General features: G+C 40.3%; 1 protein-coding gene across 3 annotated transcripts in view; it reads left to right on the top strand.

Annotated features, from left to right (window-relative positions):
• ZNF423 (zinc finger protein 423) overlaps positions 1 to 5,313 on the top strand; it is a 287,251-nt gene extending 281,938 nt beyond the window's left edge. For all 3 annotated transcript variants that reach the window (XM_088471879.1, XM_088471878.1, XM_088471881.1), the window contains exon 8: positions 4,685 to 5,313. In XM_088471879.1, coding sequence (XP_088328005.1) covers positions 4,685 to 4,714 — 30 coding nt within the window. In that variant the 3' untranslated portion in view covers positions 4,715 to 5,313. The remainder of the gene's footprint in view (positions 1 to 4,684) is intronic.
• The last annotated feature ends 17,029 nt before the right edge of the window (positions 5,314 to 22,342 follow it).

The following is a 22,342-nucleotide window of genomic DNA, read 5'->3' as shown; positions in this document are numbered from 1 at the left end:
ACCCCAAGGTATCCTGTGGAACCCTATGGACTTCGTAGAAATAGAGATAACAAAGGTAAGTTCTTACCATATCTCATATTTTTGCAAAATCTCAGTATTTTACTTGTTGACATTCGTGATGTCTGCATTGTGGACATCTGCAAAATGTTGTCATTTTAACTGTTGACATTTCAACATCATAACTGTCAACACTGTATTGTTGACATTATGAATGTCGACAAAGTGACAATCGAAATGCTAACCGCATCCCTTTTAACATACAACAAAGCCAGAAATAAACTAGCACCTATTTACCGTGTATATGCACCTATAGCATAACACAGTGCTCCCCATAAGGAGGTCTCGCACATGTTTCTCTGCTGTGTACCTCCATTTAGTCCACACCTGACACTTGATAACCAGCGGGCTGCTATGCACACCAGCCCTTCCGGATTGCACTGTTCTGTTGTTAGCTAAGCTGTGTACTCAGATAATTCCTTCGTTCATTGTAAAATAAAATGCTTTTTTGGAGTCTGTATTTAAAGTTCCCAAGTCACTATTGTACTTAATGTGGAAATTCCCTTAAATGATGTCATAAGGTTGTGACAAATTGGCTTACGTTAATGACGTCTTCTGTATTGTGCACATTATGTCATATAACAGGGGAAAACACAAACCCATTGCAGGGTGCTGGTTCAACAATCTGCCTGTTCAGAATAGACCTGGAATAAAAGAACCGCTAGATGCATACCTGCTTTATGGGAAAGGTAGCTTATTATTGGTAATGAAGAGTATTAAGCTTACAGGACCAGAATATATTTATTGAGCTCTGACTGGCACACTCTTGAGTACATTTACAGTTTGTCAGAAGTGCAAACTAGTGAACATATGAAGCTTTAAAAATGGCCATCTGTTAGTCTTAGGCTCTTGGATGACTGTCAAACTGCACTAAAAATAAGCACGTCTATCTGCGAGGGGCAGCAAATATGGTTTTCATTCAGCCATTAGAATGGATTGAAGATATAAATACACAGGATCCATCTTTCAGTCACTCGTTTGACTTAGACCATTTTGTATCACATTTTTTATTTCAGATTTTTTATCATTTTGTTTTTTTGATTTTTTTTTATTTAGCCGCCTAATTAAATTTTCAGAGTGTTTCCATTTTGTATGATGGCAAGTCTCAAAAGAGACAATTCCTTTGCTTGTAAAACTCTATTCTCAGAATATAAGGTAGCTGATTAGACAGGCCGAGGTAGGCTACCTGTGCCTCGCTGAGGATTGTCCTCACGGGACTTGTAGTTCTACAATCACTAGTGAGCCATGAGGTGCTTGGCACTGTTCTACTGTTTTCCTGTGCACATGGAATGAAATAAAGTCTTATTGCTAACGAGTAATGGAAATAATACCAGAGACCAGGGCATGGAAGGAAACACATCATGTTAACCTGTTCTCTAACCTCATTGCATTGAAGACCATTGCTATTGGAGTCATATCTAGCAGAATGTTGTGTTTCCAACCCTTATAATCAGATTCATAGAGACCATAACAGTTCTGATCCACACAGTCCAGTATATTGGCCTATATATGCCAATCCATTGTCATGTGTCCATTGTTTGCTTATTACTCTCCATAGAAAGTAATTGTTAAGTGTGCTGCATAAGACCTATAAGCAAACAATGTGTAGCTAGACTTCATCTGGTGTAATGTGTATTGTGAGGCTGATATATTAATAATGTAATGCCAGCCGTGTGTAGCTGAGCATGCCTAGGTTCTCTATTGTTCCAGAGAGCAGAGTTCCCATTGAGATCTTCATTATCAGATTTAGAGCCACATACCATTCCGTTATTCAACTGCCTGTTGCAATCAATGCAGCTGCCACACAGGTTTCAAATGCTGCCCTCTGCCTGCAGACTGTTACCCCCCCCAATCTAGTGATGATCGTGTATTCTCTTTAAAATGACACCAGATAAATGAGTATGGATTTGTCTTATGCAAAATAATCTTTTCTAAAAGCACAATGTACACATTCACTTGTATTCTTCACTTATTTCTCAGCAGAGAGACACATACATGTGGGACAATTTAAAAAAAAATTGCAATAGATTTATTGCTAAACATTGAATTTTTCTATAATGTTGTCATTATTCTGCATTTCTATTCACATGGAATTTGTACCAACATTTTGGTGCGTTATATACAGTATTTTCTTCTAGCAGGCACATTGTTGCTGTTATATTAAATGGGTGAAAAATGACATGCAAATGAAAAATAAATCCTACGGTATATCGGGGGTAGGCAACGTGCAGCACTCCAGATGCTGTGTGACTGCATATCCCAGCACACCCTGTCACAGTTTTAGCTTCTCCAGCAGCATATGTGTGGCAGAGCATGCTGGGATGTGTAGTTTCACAGCAGCTGGAGTGCCACAGGTTGCCTATCCCTGCTGTATAAAAGCTGCATTACCCCCTGCTCAATCGGTGTTACTAAACGTTTCCCTGACCTAGCCAGAGCTATTAGGCCTACTCCATGCTGCTGTTCTGCATAGGCTCTTTCGGTTCTGTAACATAGGGGGTGGTGTATCAAACCTTCTAAGGTGCAGAAGTGGAGAAGTTACCCCTAGCAACCAATACACTTCTACAGATGTGTCCTCATACATTGTTGTTCAAGCTGTGGCAAACAGCCCCCCACGGTGCGCCAGAGGGGAAAATTCTTATAGGAAAATATTGTATTTTGTCATTTATTTTCCACTCTCAAACTATCTATAGGTTCCTACTGTACAGAGAGATATAGAATCAATCGAAACTTGAATAGTTATGTTGAAATCTGGTAAAATCGCCACCTTGTGGCCACATCACTGATATTTTGTTTAAATGGGGTCACTACTCCCCAGGAGATGGAGCCCTCTCAATGGAAGGTTCATTAGTTAACTATTTCCTAAAGACAGTTTTCATTAAGCACATGTCATTAGAATGATGGAGTGTCATTTATCATAGACATAATGTATTCATATGGAAGGATAGAAAATGCTTATTGCCATTGCTGCACGGAAAGGGTCAGAAGCAGACGTTCGCACATCCCCAAGATAAAATAAAACACACATTTGTAGCAAACAAAATACAGTTGTCTGTCACAAAATTCAGACGCTTATATTCAACTAAAGTAAAATGGTATTTCCGGTGGCAATGAGGTAATGTGCACAAACAACCAATCCGATGGTTCCTTCCCATTCTGAGCTATTAAGAAAAAAAATTGCCACAATCCGATTGGTTGACAAGAGTTACACCATATTTGAACACCCTATTATTAGGCCCAATGGTAGTACTTGTGTGATATGGGAGAACACCATATAATCATTGTTAACAATTTCTTAGTTACTAAAACAAAATAAGGATGCGAATAAGCATAACATTACAGTAACCCATAGAAATCAATCAAATATTGTTGCACCTTGGTTCTTTTTGGGGGTTTTATGTGCAAAACTAACAGAGTTGTGCATTTAAATCTTATTAAGATACACTGTAGCAGAGTACATCTAACTTCTACTATTCATATAGTGCTTCCATCTTTGAGGTACTACATATCTACCTCTGCACCCCATTTTCTTGCATAACCAGATGAACACTGACCTAGTGTATACAGATTTTTGGCAGTCTTAATCCCGGCTGTCGGGATGCTGGCTCCGGGACCCCAACACCAATCAGAATCCCAACGCCGGCATCCTGATGGTAAGTAGTGGGGTTAGAGTTATCCACTAAGAGGGGAGGGTTAGGGTTATCCACTAAGAGGGGAGTGTTAGGGTTATGCAATAAGAGGGGACGGTTAGGGTTATGCATCGGATACTGAGCGCCTGCATCCCGCACAAAACCCCTTTTTGGTTACTACCCATCAATATGTTTCAGTAAATTAATGTTTTGACTTTTTATCATCGCTACTAGAGGAACAATTTATAGTAACTGAACTGTATACTAAACTTTTAGCTTAGTTAATTTATTTAATGGTTCACCTAGCACCAAACAGGAGTAAAGTTGGGTACTGGATATGGTACATTTGCAGGAAAGCGCCTGTGTCTGCGTGTTGGATAAGTCTCTGTCCTGCATGTCTGGCGTCTGTCCTGTCATGGAAAGGTTATCACCAGAATGTACATGTGTTGCTGTAGCGCTTGGAATTCAGCTGGATCTGCTCAGGCATTTCCAGGGCTGTAAACACACATCTCTGCCAATTTATTCTCTCTTGGCAAAGGAACTCTCTCTCTCCAGTTGTTGCAGAGAACAAAAGATACAATACAGTAAAAGGCCTGAAGGTGATGGAGATTTATATATATTTTTTTTTTATCGTTGTGGCCAGATAGGGGAAAAAAATAATTCCCCCAGGGTAGACTTTCTTCCCTTCCCGATGCTACTTTACTTCTCTCCTCTTCCCTGCGTGAATTGAAAACCTGGTGCTAGCGCTAGGCTGCAACGAGGGGGGAAAAAATGTGATCTGTGTTCATGTCAGCATCAGTACAAAGCATTCTGTGTCATGTTGGCAGCCATTCCTTATGAGCTTTTCTTTCCTCCGTTTTGTCCTTTTTTTTATTTCTTTTTTTTTATTTGTAACAAATGAGAGGCTTTTATGTCGCGTTCTCCGTAAATGGTACTGAGTAGGAGGGTATGGGCTCTATTATTGCGCCCCTCATGCATTTCTCCTTTCTTCGTCTTTTCAGAACCACACGTTAAGCCAGCACGCACAGTGAGCCGGTGGCACTACAGGACTTCTCTCTGCAGAAGACTTGACGGAGGCACAGTGGGGAAAACCATTTGAACATTACATCCAATCAAAGTGTCATTTGCAACCCAGATGTAAAACTCTAATGATTTGGCCATGAGGCGCTGCTATTATAAGCAGCTGGAAATGAATATTAATGGGAGAGATTAAAAGTATTTCATTCTCAGTATTTTTATTGTTCTGCTTCTTACTAGTGTTCTTTAGAGCTTCTGCTTCTGACTGAATTTATAGTGTTAGAATAATCAGTTCCAATGACATTGTCTTTGGTTGCATATTGTATTATATTGATAGTTCAATGCTTGAAGTGTTATTTTTTATTTTCCTCACCATTTAATTGCTAATTTTTTAGTTGTGTGTTATTATGTGATGTGATGGATTGGCAGCGGTCTACTCCATTTTTATTTTATTTTTTACTTAAAGAAAAAAAAACTAATGCTTTGATTGGATTTGTCAGTTCACAGAGGACAGTCTAATGAATATAATCAGCAACTGGATGGTCTGCTTTATAAATGTGACTTTATCTGATTTGCAATAACTAAAGTACAGTTGAATAAAGGGAAATAAGTTTAAAACAAAAAAGCTTTTGTGTTTGTACGTTCCTGGCAGGACACTGTCTGTTTCACATGGAAGTTTGCTGAGGGAAAATACAATGTTTCAAAGTTGCGATTTAAGGGATTATAATGCCCTCTAGAAAATGAAGAGGTTCATATAATATTGCAATTATATTTTAAATGCAAGGAACACAGGAGTCATTACATTGATAATTGTTTAATGATTTGCAGGTACTGTTGTTCAGAATTTGCTAAATGAGTAATAATATCTGACATCCAGACATTAGGAGGAGATGGTGAAGCTGCTGATGTTTGCAAAAGTGGACTACGATTGGTGTGTGAGGAGGCAAATGTAGCTCGCCAGCCGCGAATGACCCTATAGAATTCTATCACTTACGGACAGTCCCCGAATGCAGACGGCAGATGTTGGCCTGTGTGTGTAGATGTATACCAGGCACAAGAACATTCAGCGCCTGTGTCCAGTTTGGGGGCCCACACGTGTGACTAAGCTGCTTATATTATACTCTGCTTGTGTTACACAGCCCTGCAGTCAGTCATATGCTGAAGCTTTTAGAATGGAGGATCGCTAAGGAACATGGTCACACAGGGAGAATAGGATAGGTTTAGATATGCCAGTTCTAACACCGTGCACACAAATTATTTTCCAGTTTCTGGTACCTAGTAAGATCCTTGCTTCTGCTGCACTGGCCTACTGACAGCGGCTACTTAGTACAGTGCTCATGATATGCAATATGACACACACATTACATACTCCTTCTATAGATGCAGAAAACATATAATGCCATATTTACTGATCTACCTTCCATTGGTGCCTAAGAGTGGCAGAGACCTTTCTCTCTCTTTCTGTAGCCGACAACTCGCCTCTGATTTCTCTTACTAGTAAATTAGCATAATGCTTCTTTTATAGCATTCAAGATTGTGTTAGCAACCTGTCCACATTGCATGTTTCATCCTCTGGCCACAAATCCTGGCATTGGATATGTTTTACTGTACTCTCAGTGTTATGCTAAATTTTATGCTGAATTGTGATTCTGTAACTATGTTATCAGTTCTAACCATTTTCCAAATGCTTATGTATTTTTACATTTGTACACATTCTATGCTTGCAAGCAAGTTGCTATTAGAGTAACAAAGGATCATTCGTAAATAGGGACAAACATCTTAAGCATGAGGCAATATTAGTAGAGACAGTAAAAGTCCCACAACTATGATGCACGTATCTAATTGAAGTATATTAATATACCAATCGTCATACACTGTAACCATATGGGATAATATGAAGCAGGAATCGGTATGATTTACCGCCGCACCCATGCCCGGCGGTTGGAATCCCGGCAGAAGAGGAAATCCCGATCGTCAAAGGTAAGTATGCACTAACCTATATCTACACCCTAACCCTCCCTTAGGGGTGCCTAACCCTAACTTCCCCCCCAGTGACTAACCACATCCCCCCCCTCTAAGTGCCTAAAACTAACCCCCCCCCCTCTCGCCGCCTATACCCAAGTGCCCCCCCGGGAACCCTAAACCTAACCCCCCCCCCCTCCGGCTATCCGCGCCCGGCGTCCCTTCGATCGGGATGCGGGGCTCCCGGCGTATGTCTAATGACAGGCGCTGGCATAACTACGCCTGTTTTTAGACCCTTGCGGGGATATGACAGTCGGGAAGTCGGCTGTCAGGATTAGGTCCACCGGCTTCTCGACTGCATACCCATGAAGCATGATCCAGCCTGCCAAGCAGTGAGATATAGATATATTATGTCTTGCTGAGGTTTGTAGTTCAACAACTGGAGAATCCGGTTATTTACTCTGCTGCAAAGTTTTCATTTATTAACGTGTATTAAGTGTATGTTCAATGGAACAACTTAACATGATACCAAACTACCACTACTTGTAGACCAGCCTTCCAGATTCTGCCCACTTGGTCTTTAACAATTCAGGTTCATGAATCGTGAAATTGTTTCATTGTGCCTGGTAAAGTCCATTAATTACCAAAGGTGGACCCAGCCAAATTATGAATGATGTGGCCACTACGGTCTCCTAAATGCTTCAAGCAAGAAAATACATCCACTGCTTGTGCGTTGTCCAGTCTACAAACCTCCCAGATATGTAGGTCAAGGTAAATTGTACTGTACACGTCTTCTATTCACAGGCAAGGTAGCCATTTTGTAGACTGAGCCAATATTCAACCCATCAATTCAGTCTTTGACACTAATGGCTCTGTCCACAACATGACTGCTTCAACTCTGTCTATTGACCAGTGATGTGCAATCAGATGAGGCCGAGCCTTTCCTGCCATACTTGTATACACTCCAGAGTTTTGACTATAAACATAAGAAAAATGTAAAGAAAATATTATAAATATCATCTTTGTATTATTCTAATCCTATTTATAGTCCAAACTCTGGAGTAAAATGTGTATGGCAGATGAGGCACTGCCTCCCCTGTCTACCTTTTCCACACCTCCCTAATCAAAACGCACCAAATTTCCAGCACTATATACTGCTGCACCTTTGTATAATGCCCACATGAGCCCTTGGGTTCATATATGTATCTGTATGTCTGGCTCTGATACAAGCCAGTTAGTTATGAATACTACATGCTAATTTCTCTGTGTTTTACGCTGTATAGTCATTGTAGCAGGACTGTAAAAAAAATACCCTCTATTTTGCAAGTTTAGGTATAAAATGCATATTTATGAGGATCCCTCAGTTAATAAACTTTTTGCCTCTAGTTTCCAGAGATGACAGTTACAAGGCGGCTTAGGACATCAGTGGGCCCAGGGCAAAGATCCAATTAGTGAGACTCTTGTATTGTGTGTCCCAAAAGAAGATTGTATCAAGACGCAGAAATAAAATGTTCTCCGTGTCACCCGATACAAATTCTGCTGTGTGACTGTTTCCTACAGAGCGGTGTTAGAGCTCTTAACATTTTATAGCTGTGTTTTATAGCTGCGTCTACAGTAGGTTTATTGTTAGGACCTCAGCTTGGAGTTGGGTTAAAGTGTTACATTGCATTATTATTTTTATTTGACCGTATATATCTCAACCTACCGAATTGAAAGACCGTACTCCCTTCTTTAGAACAAGGTGGTGTTTGTCTCCCTAGGACGCTGGGTTGATGAGATATTAGCTTTTATAGGCCTTTCCTACCCAGACTTCATTACTAGCAGGTCTTGTGGCGGACATAGTGTAAATACCCTATTTAGTCTTTCACTCAAATGGCCCTGGCTTAACCCTTACTCTTCCTGTAAAGAGGTTTAATGTACCAGGCAGCTCAGGCGAGCGAGCCCATTGTGCTGTGTCCCTCTCTCCTCTCGCTACAGCTGATGTGTGTGCAGTACAGCATCAGGAGCCCGTCCGTGCTCATCACTGTGAATAATTTGTGCCGGCTCCTGGGAAAAAAATCAGTTGGCCAGTTCTGTGATTCAGATCCGGTCCCTAGGCAAGGCTTTTTTCTAGTTCATTGGTGCCAGACTTTAAAGTAAAACATAGACAATTTAATATCCAGTGCAGACATTACTATTGTTTTATGCAGACTGGTTGTCTGACCTGAAGACTACACAACAGAATCACCTCTCGCTGTAGACAGCCAGCTAACATGTTCAGAATACATCTTAATATCTCTTATAGAATGCAAATACTACTAAAAGGAACAGTACTTAGGTTTAACTCCTTCATGATTAGGCGTAGTTTATATCTTTGTTACTGAAAGCAAATATCAACATTTTGTTCAGGTGCGTACATTGTGTACGATATCTATGAACGATAACGATATAGTTAAATGATATATCGTTAATTTCTATGCTGTGAACGACCAGCGATCCACATTGCCGCATAAACTATAACGATATCTATGATTGTTCGTACATGCAGGCCAATCTGGACGATATCATCAACTTTGTCTGTTCAGAGATGTGGCAGAATGACTTCACTGAAAGATATATTTCAAGTCATTGGTGGTACAGATCGTTCCAAGTGCACCCAGCATTAGATGTAAGCTAGGCCAGGTATGTCTCATCTATCTTGTATCTGACAGAATTTTATGAAATTTTTAGAGCTTTATTTGAGGTATGTGTGTGTACAGTATGTGTGTGTGTGTTGGTTTTTAAATCCGAGTTCCGAACTGACAGCAGACCCCAGTCAGGACTCTGTTCTACTCTGATTCGTATTTCAGGAAAACCAAACCGCACATCTCTAAATTATATTATTGGGCTGTAATAGACTAAGGGGGAATTCAGATTTTCTTTTTTACCTGCCCGAAGCAGGTGGAAAAAAAATCCAAGATATGCAGCCCCGTTTTAACGATCGCTGCCGCAAAAAAAAAAAACACATAAGTCCATGACCTCACGGATAATTTTGCGGGCGAATAAAACTGGATCTAATTTAATTGCTTGAATGCAAAATAATAAGTCCCAATTTATTTTTTGCCCAAAAAATTATTGGGGCTAATTGAATCCCTCCTCCTCCCCTAAGGGTTTTTGCTGCTTTTTTTCCCCTTAATTTTTCCATAAATTCACATATGGACACTTCTCATATATGATACTAGCTGTTGCCCGCAGCTTCACCCACGATGTAATTGCTTCTACCAACATTTCTTTATTTGAGGTGGTCTACCTTGATTCGGTATGATTAACCACCGGCAGCCCGACAAGGATGAAAATCCCGATCGTCCCAAAGTAAGTATTCACTAACTTATTCCCCCCCCTAACCCTCCCTTAGGGGTGCTTAACCCTAACCTTCCGCCTAAGTGCCTAACCATAACTCCCCTTCCCCTAGCCTAAACCTAACCTCCCGGGGGGGGGGGGGTGCCTAACCCTAAGTCCCCTCCGGGAACCCTAAACCTAACCCTTACCCCCGCGGTTGTTCGCGCACGGCATACCTTCGATCGGTAAGCCGGGTGTCGGTCTCCCGGCGTAGGGAAAATTGATAGGCGTCAGGATGTCGACTCCTGTCATTTAACCATTGCCGAGATTATACAGTCGGGAAGCCGGCGGTCAGGATTCCGTCCATTGGTTTCCTGACTTTCCCATTCTAGTTGTATTGCTTTGCATAGGGGCCCTATTGTGGGAGTGGCCCACATGACCAACAGTGCTATACAGACTGGTGGCAGCAGTGCCATCACCTACCACTCACACCAGCTATGTAGCCTGTTCTATAGAAGTGAACGGGGGCCCAAAGCACCTCTCCCCCACCCCTTACCTGCCACACGCATGATTCCACACCTATCTCTTGCATTAATGATGTCAATATATTTTGTTTTGTAATTCCTCAGCTTTAACTTGACGAATCGAGATGAAACAAAGTGCAGGTTATATCTAGGAGTTTCCAGTACAAATGAATGCAGTTTTCATGAAAATCGGTTCAGTCGTTTTTGCGCCAACTTGGAACAAACAGACACAACGTTATTATTATAGATAATATATAGACACTCCTTCCCTATGTCAGAAATTACGGAAAAAACAATAGGCATTTAAGGCAACATCCTCAGTCTAGTTATCAGTCTTACCAACAAGGTAGAAGCCACATATTTCCATATATATATTACCGCGACCCAGAACTCTTATTGCGAGACAGCTGCCATGTGCTAATTTGATTGATCCACCTCCCGATGCAGCGTCCACTGTTAGAGAAATAAATAAAATCCACTTTCACAATTTGATAAAAATGGTTTATTAACAATCCAGAAATAGTTTCTATAAATTTGTTTTACCTTTTAGGTCCTCTCTTAGCTGTTTGTGGAAGTGCGCAGAGCTGATTTGGAGGCTCAGTTTGACTGACGGAACAATCGCTGACTTATCTACTCTCATACTTGGCGATGTCAACATTTTCATTTATAAATGCACCATCTATGCCAGCTCAAAACTACTCATGCCTCCTTCATCTCAGAGCAGGATGTACTAAATGCTGAAATGTGGTCAAAACTCAAACTCCCATTTTCTGAGTTTTGGCCACTTTTCTATATGTACCAAGCTCCGGCATGCGATACAGTCCGGAGCTTGGACCCAGTGTGTAACGCTATCTTTAGATATTATCTCCAATATGTAGATGCAATGCTTAGTACATCCTGCCCATAGTCTCTCTGTGGGTTTAATTTCACACCCACTGTGATGGACTCTTCTGTTCCACCTGTAGTTCCTCTATCTCAGCCTTTCTGCTCACCCACCACAAACCTCCTTTCTTTACACCTGCGCCTAAATACTCTTGACCCAAAACAATTCTCCAGTACACTGGAGCTACTCCTGTCTCATATACCATGTACTACCCAGGTCTCATCCTCAAGAGTGCCATTGGAGGAAATTGTGCTTCATTGCCAGCATTCTTCATTATAAATTCAGCAAAAGTCTAAGGGTCACTACTTCTGCACATCATTTACTCAATTGGTCTTCATGACGCTATTGTATCCTGGTTCACTTCCTATCCTACCAACCGCTCCTTTGTGTGTTTAACATCCATTCCTCCTTCCTGCCAGTCACCGTTTCCTATCCGATCTCCCTCATTGTCAAGAACACCAGTTTCTTCCGTCTCCTAAGCCCATTGACTTTGATGTCATCCTCGACCCTGCTGTCTGCTTTATTCTTCACATTTACTTTTCTTGTATCCACTTTTGAAGTATAGTTAGTTCATGCCCTTTTCTCACCTAAGATGCATTCATTCTCTTATTTCCGCATTGATTACTGCAACTTCTTCCTATATAGCCTTCCCATCAACCATCTATCGCTTCTTCAAGCCACCTTAAATGCCATTGTAATATAGATTGATTGTAAGCTTGTGAGCACGGCCCTCTTACCTCTCTTTCTATGTTAATACCCAGTCTCGTTTTATTACTGTTTGTTCCCAAATATAAACAGAATTTGCTGGCACTATAAAAATAAATTTTATTTAATAATAAGGCAACTAATCCTCATCTGCTGCTACTACACTTCTGCAGCACCACTCTGCAAATCCCTGCACTGGCTTCACATACCCGCCAGATAGTTTTAAAATGGCAACATGAAGCAATGCTAAACAAGCTTAATTTAGCATTGACTGCTGTTGCTGTTTTAAAACTAAAGCCATAGGCAAACGCAGGGGGGGTTTCTATCTGCCTGGAAACCCCCCTCCCCAGCACACACATGACCACAGTAGAAATAGTAATATAATAGAATTTTGCTAGTGCTGCATGTTCTTCTCAGTATCACAAATGAAATAATTAGCACCGCCTGTGGATCTTTTAACATGTATCAGACAGTAATAAATAACCTGTGCACCAACTAAGATATCTGGAAAACATGCACTATTAGGGATGCATTGCTATAGAGCCCAATATGTACATATATTTCCAGGGCAGTGCTAGGTTCTTCTGCTGCTCCTCCAGGCTCCCAGACTGGCTCCAATAGTTTTGGAATGGTGCCCACATCTAAAATAAAAACATCCAGCTCAGGAAGGATGGTCCTACTGCTGCATCTAATGGCTTACTGTGATCGCTGGCCTGTATATGTTGGTATTATGATACACAATACACTTTGTATGACACATATTAAAACTGGTTGAGTACTAATTCTGCCCTCTTCATGGACTAGCCGCACTCGCTGTAAAATCAAGCATTTGGAACCCCCCCTCTAGAAATCCTGCGTTTGCCACTGGAAGCTGCCGATCATTGGTGGCTTTGACAAACCTCCCAATAGCAAATGTGTCCCTATGGCACATTTCAAATCAACTACAATGATAACAAATGTTATGTATGTTTATATAGTATGAGTGAAAATATTTACACGATACTGGACAGTTTTTTTCAGACCCCTTTATCCTGGCCACTTGAGATTACAATTTATTTTTGTTGCCCTGATCATGGTTACAAGCAGCCAAACTTGTGTTTCTTACCAGGGTCTCCAGCAAATCTTTGTGTATTTGTTAGAAAGTCAGTTGACCTCATTTAAGAAGCACCCAGGGCCCACACTATAAATTTCTGTGCACCAATGCTCCTATATTGTCCATCCAGCACATTTCAAAGGACTTAAGGCGGGTATCCACTAATAGATATACAAACGAGAGCACGATTATGACATTCCAGTCGTGCTCTTGTTTGTATATCTAGTGATGTGCCTAGACTGAACGGTCACTCGTTCAGTCCCGGCACATCCCTCATCCCCGCACATGCTGAAACTCATGAGATCATCAGGTTGACCAGCATGTACGGGCGATATCGGGTGTCGGAAGCGACCAGCGGGCACGCGCATCGCTGGTTGCTTCGAACCAAAACATGCCCAATGCATGCACGATTTACAAGGGATTGCACGATAACAACGTCGTTATCGTGCAATCGCTTGTTAAAATCGCCTAATGGATAGCCCCCTTAACTTACAATCAAGTGTTAGACATACCTAAGTTTCTGGGAATGTACTGTAGATAAATCTAAAGGGGAGCACTGTTATACTTGATGCAACATGTACACAATGTATTAACAATAGTATATTAATTATGTATTAACAATTTATATAGTGCACATATTCTCCAATGCTTTACAGAGAATATCTGGCCATTCACATCAGTCCCTGCTCCAGTGGAGCTTACAATCTATATTCCCTATCACATACAGTATACACACTAGGGTTGATTTCTGTCGGAAGCCATTTCACATACCCAGTATATTTTTGGATTGTGAGAGGAAGCTGGAGTACCTAGAAAAAAAACTCCACACCGTTAGGGCCGTAGTGGGAATCCAGCCCAAGCCCTCAGTACTGTCGGCTAGCAATGCTAACCATTATACCAACTGTGCTGCCCCGTATCAATACTCTGCAGCGTTTTACAATTTTGAACACAGACCATTATAAACAATATACATAGACTACCACTTTAGTATACTAGTACATAAATAAGGACATGGGGAAGGGGGCTATCTTGAGCACTGGGAGTCACTGATGGCTACAGTAACAAATTTACATTTCACATGTAAGGGAAAATGTGTTCCTAAGAGGTTGGAATAAGATCACTAGTGTGGATGTGCTCCCTTGAAAGTCATATTCTGAGACAGGCAAACTAAGAGAAGTACTCTCAGGTATAGGGGCACTCTGCATATGTCTGGATAATGTTAAAACTTACCTTTTATTAGGATCATAATATATAATAAAATAATATATTTGTTGTGTGTATGTTTAGTCCTGCTGTGGATGATTTTATGAGATACTAATAAAAGTTAAGTTTTAAAATGACCCAGACATAGACCGCCAACCACTATATACTTGAGTACTTCTCTTAAATTGCCTGTTTCACTTTTGCGCAAAGTTCATCTATTACATCCATTAAGCATGCAAACAATCAAATGCTTAACATGTCATTGCTGGGCATGGTGCTATGGAGACAAAAATACACTATTTGCTGGTCCCCTTTTGATGGCCGTTCTTATTTCACAAAGAACAACTGCCCAACCACCTGTGCCTATCAGAGGGTCCTCTAACTCCTGCACCACAAAGTTATGTATTCTGGCAGAAATCTTGGCACACTTTCAAAATCCAATATACAGTACATGTCCAGTATTTGGATATGTAAACTGAACCTCCCCCACAAAAAAAAAAATTCTACATTTCTTTAAAAATGTGTTGACAGTTTTGTTTAGAATTCTAAATAAAGAATGTCAATCTCTAACCGCTGTCTGTAACTTTGTCAATATCAGCACTCATGTGACGTGGGTCTGACAGAGTTAATCAAAAAGCAACCACCTAGTTTGTCTACAGAAGTGACATACTCCAAGTAGAAAGTTTCCGACCTCACTAAGCAATTACAATTAAGTACCAGGTATCATTACTTAAATAATAACCTGTAGTACAGATATGTAGAATTGATTAGCCGATTCCACAGGCAAAATGGATCTGATAAGAAGCACAGAGAGCAATCTTATTAAATTAAGTTTAATATGAGAAATCTACTCACAGTGCTTAAAGTATATACAAAAACAATGAGAATTTTCTACAAAGATCGTCTTAGGCAAATAATTGTCTTATAAACAAAATAGGAAAATAATTAACAGAACAGTCTCATTTACATGAACTGGTTTGCTGGGAGAATTAAAAATATGGAGCAATTCCCAAAGTCAGATTGACTCCTAATAATTGTGCAAAGTTTTTCATGTGGGACAAGGTATTTATGACTATCTGGCTTTCAGGTTGCACCACCCCCCCTACCCCTGGCTTTCTGTATTAATGCAAAGTAGCTCAGGTTGGATCATTTGCTGAAAGTCCTAATGGGCTATACATAAATCTGCCAGCCTCCTCCTCACATGACGACATCTCAGAAAATTAATTACCCCAGCAGTTGGACATACAGATCAAGGGTCAGCATGCTGGTAACTAAAATAACTCTGTATTATACAATTAATAAACATACAGGGTTTCATGTTGCCTAATACCTCATGATGCAGTATATATAAATTATAATACTGGAAGGGTTAAAAATCATATTATTGAAAGGAGAAGCAAATGGGAGAAAAAGTTCAGGATAGGGAGAGAGTATTCAATTTAAATTTTCCGAAGTACCAGATACCCAATAATTATGCAGTTATAAATAACTAAATAGATGTTTATTAACCTACATCTGTATACCATGTATGTATTGTTGGATTCTTTCCATGGGCAAAATAACCAGATTTACCTGTATTTATAGGAGGTAGAGAAGGTTGGTTCCAGGATTTTTCTACTATATGTTTAGCTGCTTGAATGTGTTCCCCCTGAGACTACTTAAAGGACTTGGCTCAAAGGGACTCTAGTCTGTAGTAGATCTTCAAGTAATTGCTGGATTTCGGACCAAAAGATTATATCTATCTATATATAAGTCCCCTCTTTCATTGCAGCCTTGCCAAATCAAATATCTTATCACTTTCAGATGGAAGCCGGGGCTTGGACCCTGCTTTTTCCAGGAATTTTAAACACTGTTTGCACCCGGATCACAGCTCCTACACCCCTTTCACACTGCAGCTTGGATCCGGATTACTCTCGGGTCGACTCCTTTCACACTTAACCAGTGTCAGCCCTGTAAATAAATGTGTAGAGTCATCATCAAAACTGGGCGTTACTGGCTGATGTCCTCTCTCAGCGCTCCAGATCCACCAATTAGCAGCTTGGTAGCGTAAAGCAGGTTGAATAACACGGGCGCACCTTTCACACTGCAGGCTACCCGGGAATAACCTGGTAGCGACCAAGGTCGAAGCCCTGGCAATCTCTTTCACACAGAGAAAGGACCCGGGTTGACATGGCTTGCCCAAGGAAATTCCTGGGTCAAATTCTCTATCAAACACTCTTAAGAGTTGACAAGAGGAGGAGCTGCCCACCCATAGCAACCAGTCAGTTTCTAAATACCATTTATCAAGTACAATCCATAAAATGATAGGTAGACACTGATTGGTTGCTTTGGAAAACATATCCTTTTCTCTTCTCCACTCTATAGAAGGTCTCAAACATCTCCCCTTAGATCTTGTTTCTTGCAGGTATTTTCTTCTACATGTTGCATTTTTTTTTCATCACAAATCCTCTGCACGAAGTGGTCCTAGGTATTATTCTAAATCCGCATTAATGGGTATAATTTAAAAGGTCATAACAATGTATGGAGAATGTTCATATATAACAACATAATAGAAATGTCAACATTAGGTTTAGGGGTTAGGGATACATTACACATGAATTGCTGACATGACCATGCCACTATGCTCGTGTTGACATGGTCACTGTCGCTCTAATATACCAAACCATTAGACAGATTCTGTCAATGCTGAATGAATGAGCAAGTGCACAGTGATTACACATGCTTGTTGGCTGTGTAAACACAAATAATTGGGCATGCTCAAGCACCTATAACCTTGGCTCCTCAGTGAGAAACAATGTGACTGTAGGTATGCACGGTGTGGTGGAGTCATCTGCACACAGAGTCATTGTACAGAATAGACAAAATAATATGTACAGTACTATCCAGTGCAATGCAGCCTATAGCCACAATAAAAAAGAGTTACACCAAAAGCTTCAATACTAGAATAATATAATTGGCGCTTAGGAAATACAGAGTAATACTTACTTTTTATGCGCAATATCCTGAGTTCTTGTTCTCATATGATAGGTACATATCTCAGGAAAACATACAAAAAAGGGAGAAAAACAACATTCAATCATGTAATACAGTTTACAATCAGTGTTGCACAATGTTCAATACTAAGTCAAGTCAATATTACTAGAATGAGGGCAGAAGGAAGCGCTTGATGGTGGATGGGTCTCTAATAATGGTTATCTCAAAATAGAATGTATTGTATATTTATAGTCTATCTATACGTATAGTGTAATTATTTCATATGTTCTTGTAACTGGTCGGCAAAAACTTGTGGCTGGAACTTGGTACAAATAATGTGTTGAAGTCTCTAAATAAAGTCTCAAGGGAATGTCTATGTTGGTAATCCGGTGTGCAAAAATTTGTGGCAGAATATTCAGTACAAATGAAGTGTCTTTCCAACGACTTTATATGTAATGATGCTAAAATGTGGCTGGGTAGGCAAAAACTTGTGGCTGGATGTTCAATAATATATTCGTCGTGCCTCCTCAACCGTGGTAATCTTGCTTCCCTGGAACAAGATGAGGAACTCAAACAGGAACAGATTAATTTTATCATTGATGGCATCACATTTATATTGACACAACTATATGTGGTTTGGCAAAGAATTCTACTTACAGCGAAGGGGCACAGCTATGGGGACCAAGTTCGCCTCGAGCTACGCTAATCTCTTTATGAGCCATTTGGAGGATCTTAACATCTGGTCCGATACGTGGTTCGGGGCGAACTTGGTCCTTTGGAGGAGATACATTGATGACGTCCTGTGCATTTGGCATGGTGACGAAACTTCTTTAAATAAATTTTTGACATATATAAACAAAAATTATAGAAATCTCAGGTTCAGTTCCACATATAGTAAAGAGAAAATAGAGTTTCTAGACTTAGAAATTTTTGTGACAGAATCCACATTACAGACCAAAACTCATTACAAACACATGAATGTCAACAGTTACATTCTGGCTCAAAGTAATCACTATCCAAAGTGGATTAATGGCATAACAAAAGGACAGTTTACCAGACTTAGACGGAACTGTACTAAATTGGAGGATTATAGAACACAGGGTTATGATCTGAAACAGAAATTTAAAGAAAAACATTATGACATGGGGATAGTTGAGAAAGCATTTGAAACAATGGAAGCAGTACCTAGAGACAGATTACTAACATATTCTAAAGAACAACAAACAGGGAATGGGACAGAAAAAGTATACTTTATTACAGATTATACAGGAGCAGCACATAAGGTACGCAACATTTTTAATAAACATTGGCACATCCTACAGATGGATGACAATCTTAACACATTGCTACCAAAAAAACCAGATATAGTCTTCCAAAAAGCCCCTGATATCAAGAAAAAATTGGTTCGTAATCATCATAAAACAAATAATGACACACAACAAACCACCTTAGAAGGAGCAATAGTTCAAGATGGCTTCTACCATTGTCGAAGGTGTCTCAATTGTAAAACACTTGGTTACAAAGGTGTGAAACCGACAAGTAGTTTCAAATCGAATCAGACAAATAAGGAATACAAGATTAGGGAGACCCTTACCTGTGACAGTAACAATTTAATATATTTATTAGAGTGCACTTGTGGATTACAATACGTGGGATGGACCACAAGATCACTGAAAGTCCGCATCAGGGAACACATCCGCAACGTAATAAAGGGTTTCGAAAATCATAGTGTTTCGGAACATTTTAGGACCAGGCATGCTTGTAGTCCCAAAGGTCTCAAATGTATTGCTATAGATGAAATCCATTTTAATTGGCGAGGGGGAAGACAAGATTAATAGAATAGATCACACAGAAAGTAGGTGGATCTACGAATTACAAACGTTACACCCAGAAGGCCTTAATATTGATCCCTAAGGCCCACGATCCCATACTGAGAGTTCATTACCTAGCGGTGCATGTCCCAATATTGATCCTGTTTTTCGTGGAAACACAATAATAATAAAATATCTCTGAACCAATCAAATATGAAAATATCCAAATCATAAGATTTAACCATCAATCGAAAACAACAGGGGTTGTTTTAGGACAAGCATAGCTAAGATATATGCGGTAATTATCCCATTAATTTTCAGTAATATTCATTACTAGCAGTCACTATCCCCTGGTTACTATTCAGTTTAATCTTAGGTTAAACGTTCTGATTAACCTTAGACATCTTCTATTATTGTGATTGGAAGGATGCCACATACAGGCTCAAATTGGGATTTCGCAGCCCAAATCTACTATTCTTGTTATTTTATTTTCATAACACATAACCTTGTGTATTTACACTGCCCTGTATTTCTATATCTCTTTAGTTTAAATATGACTAGAATCAATATGCTCAGGTTCATCATGCAATGGATAGGAGATTAGACTCATCAAACATTCTCTCAACCATACTGGAAATGCAGAATGAAATTCAATAAAATAACTATACAGAAGACACATTTAATCCTTACTCCAAATAAGAATATTCGCATATAGATGGGTGATCAGAAATCATACATAAACACCAAAAATCATTATTAGCTGATCAGCAATCAGCACTTCAACAACCCACCAACACATTCATCCATTACAATATCATAATCATTGTATTTATATGGGACAAATATATGATATGCTCATAAGGCAGTACATATTCTAACAAACGGGAGACGATTTATATGGACGCTAGAGCTGAAAGAAACACACCAAAGATGGCCGCCAACTGCCATAGAGTTAGATTAGGTAAAGACTCACCAAAAATGGCCGCTGCCGCTAATGGAGTTTAAACCACTGATAGCAGAGTTCAGATCACACTGGACTGCTGCAGAGATACGACCAACATCGATACACATAGGATGTCCTCTGCTCATTCAGACTACCACACACGTGAGCACGCAGTACATCCGGAAGTGCGGCTCCCTCACCACGCACCGGAGGCTTAATTGACACGGAGCGGCACTATAAAGTCAGGTTATTGGACTACATCAGACCACAATAGAGATTTTATTCCAATTACCTATACCCTGTACTTTGTACAATATCTTTTAGGTTGTAACTAAGTTACAATAAAGTTGCCAAAACTATATAGCCTCTCAATCAATACTTTAACCAACCTGCACTCATACCGTTATGCCCCTTACTCACATGCATGTTCACACCGGAGAATTTGCAGAATAGCGACGGACCAGCAGATGCATCATTTCTGGTAAGTACAATTACTTACCTATCAACTGCCTAATAGTGTCAATACCGCTCTGATACTGCACCCATATCTTCTAAGGTGACGTGAGCTGAGGGAAGCAAGATTACCACGATTGATGAGGCACGACGAATATATTATTGAACATCCAGCCACAAGTTTTTGCCTACCCAGCCACATTTTAGCATCATTATATATAAAGTCGTTGGAAAGACATTTCATTTGTACTGAATATTCAGCCACAAGTTTTTGCTCACCAGATTACCAACATAGACATTCCCTTTAAATTGAGACTTTATTTAGAGACTTCAACACATTATTTGTACCAAGTTCCAGCCACAAGTTTTTGCCGACCAGTTGCAAGAACATATGAAATAATTACACTATACGTATAGATAGACTATAAATATACAATACATTCTATTTTGAGATAACCATTATTAGAGACCCATCCACCATCAAGCGCTTCCTTCTGCCCTGATGTTTACAGATTTCAATTGGGAATAAGGACGTTCCCTGAGGTAGCAGCTAGTAGTGGTAGACAACAACCCCCCCATCCCCCTTGTAGGAGCACTAACCGCCCACTCTGTACAATATTACTAGAATATTTCTCTATATTCAACAATTAATGGGGTTGCCCCCTATACATCCCCACTCACAGCTGTTAGCTGGTATAAAGCATATCAATAGTGTCCATGAAATGTACCAAACACCTCAGGTGAAATGATAATCGGGGTTGCCCCCCTCACAGAACACACACAGCTGGTCACACGGGCACGTAGTAAACTTATTGTGAATTCCCCTGAAAAAACGATTTTCTCTTTCAATCTCAAACGGGTCAAAAGGCATTTATTGATATAGCCAAAAATAAATCCAATGGTTAAAACATTTATTAAAATATCCAAAAATACAAGATGGTTAAAAACAGCAGTAAAAGTTCATACCCAACGGGGATCTAATGTTTCAAAAAAGGTCTTAAAACCAATGGCTGATGTTATTGGGATCCCTCAATGCCTTGAATAGTCCTTTTCTGTCCTTATGGGTATGTCCATATAGATTTTCCAGGAGTCCCCACCAACGCGTTTCAATCCCTTTAGGTTCTTTTTCAAGGTGTACTTCTGCATAACTTGGGGACCGGGAAGCCGATGGACGGAATCCCGACCACTGGCTTCCCAACTGTCTAATCCCGGCAAGGGCTAAATGACAGGTGTCGAAAGCCCGATACCTGTCATTTTACCTACGCCGGGAGCCCGACACCTGGCTTACCGATCGAAAGTAAACTGGGCGCGGACAGCCGCCATGGGGGGGGAGGGTTAGGTTTAGGGTTTTTGGGGGGACTTAGGGTTAGGCACCGCCCCCCCGGGAGGTTAGGTTTTTAGGCTAGGGGAAAGGGGGGTTGGGTTTAGGCACTTAGTGGGGGGATTAGGGTTAGGCACCCCTAAGGGAGGGTTAGGGGGTAGAATTAGGTTAGTAAATACTTACCTTTGACGATCGGGATTTCTTCCTCTGCCGGGATGCCGCTGTCGGGAATAGAACCGCTAGCCATGCAGCCGGCGGTAAATCGTATGTATTCCTGGGACCTACGTTATTGCAAGAAAAGTGGAAATGACCATACAGGAAGCATGGCGATGGTGACATTGCACATGGTGATGGTACATTGCAAATCATCTATGAGAAGTGCAGCTGGCGACTGTCCGTTGATGTATGAGAAGAAATATGCTGATTGTAAAGATTGTATTAGTGCTAATAAATGAAATGCCCCCTGTCATATCT

This window comes from Taudactylus pleione, unplaced genomic scaffold (assembly GCF_031769625.1).
Source record: "Taudactylus pleione unplaced genomic scaffold, aTauple2 ptg000117l, whole genome shotgun sequence".
In the NCBI taxonomy this organism is placed as follows: Eukaryota; Metazoa; Chordata; class Amphibia; order Anura; family Myobatrachidae; genus Taudactylus; species Taudactylus pleione.
This window is presented reverse-complemented; position numbering and strand designations above follow the sequence as displayed.